General features: G+C 37.2%; 1 protein-coding gene across 1 annotated transcript in view; it reads right to left on the reverse strand.

Annotated features, from left to right (window-relative positions):
- Window positions 1-1,135, reverse strand: part of SIN3A (SIN3 transcription regulator family member A) — a 41,203-nt gene that overhangs the window by 34,039 nt on the left and 6,029 nt on the right. Inside the window, exon 3 of the mRNA XM_023729869.1 lies at window positions 1,055-1,129. Coding sequence (XP_023585637.1) covers window positions 1,055-1,129 — 75 coding nt within the window. The remainder of the gene's footprint in view (window positions 1-1,054; window positions 1,130-1,135) is intronic.

Genomic DNA, 1,135 nt, shown 5'->3' on the forward strand with positions numbered 1-1,135 from the left:
GTCGATGTCACTGAACTGTGCATGTACAAATTTTTGAAATGGTGTATCTTTGGCTATGTATATTTTCACCAAAAAAAAAAAAAGTCGAGAAGGGAGAGGGTTGACATGTCGTGGGGTTGTTAACCAATGTCATAAAACAATATGTGTACTACTGTTTAATGAGAAACTATTAGTTCTGTAAACTTTCACCTGAAGTACAATTAAAAAAAAAAAAAAAAAGAGGATAACGCTCATTCCTGTCTTCAAGCAATGTGATATAATTAGGATGATATGACTAAATTAAGCTCTAGCATCTTATCTCTTTCTAGTTCTTCATATTTCCTGTACTCAATTTCGAATTTTATCTAAATGTAAAACTAGAAAAACTGAAATCTGGAATGCTTGCTGCAACAATCACACATTTTGAAAAGTAAGACTCATGTAAGCACAGTGACAAGGTTAGCTGGGAACACAAGCTTCACTTCTCCACAGATGCTTCGTGAATTTCAAAGCACTGAAAAGCTACGGCATGTACTCAGCAGAACAGAGGAAAACACTGACACTTCATTCACAATTGTAGCTTTCCCCAAACTTTAAACGGAGCATGTGTCTTACTAAGAATGGACTTGAAGATACTAGCCAATTCAGTTATTTGTGAACAAGAACAAAAAGATGACACTGTAAGATATTACTGGGCAGTAAGACTTTACTGTTGAGGCCTGTTGCCCATTGTTGTGTGTGCTCACTAAAACCTTATACTAAGAACTAAGAGTTCAAAGGGAGGCATCCAAAATAATGGACTTTAAGTTTATTTTGTATGAAAATAGCCCCTTAATCTTGGTATGTGTGAGTACCATGCATTCGTACGTTCCACAAACATTTCTTGAGCGTATTCTTCTCTGGATCAGACACTGATACTAAGATGAGAAATATAAATAGGTTTCAAAACAAAAACTTCTTGTGACTCAACCATTTAGTCTAGAATGTTAAAAGTTATAAAACCACCACTAATAGGCTGAAGCTGATGTTTCCTACTAAGATAAAAAAAGACTGAAGAAAAGGAGCTGAACAGCACCTTGAGCCTCTGAAACTGCTGCTGTCCCTGCACTGGTGCAACTGGTGGGGCGGGATGAGCATGACTCTGGACCACCTGGCC

The sequence above is a fragment of the Trichechus manatus genome, unplaced genomic scaffold (genome assembly GCF_000243295.1).
Source record: "Trichechus manatus latirostris isolate Lorelei unplaced genomic scaffold, TriManLat1.0 scaffold00030, whole genome shotgun sequence".
In the NCBI taxonomy this organism is placed as follows: Eukaryota; Metazoa; Chordata; class Mammalia; order Sirenia; family Trichechidae; genus Trichechus; species Trichechus manatus.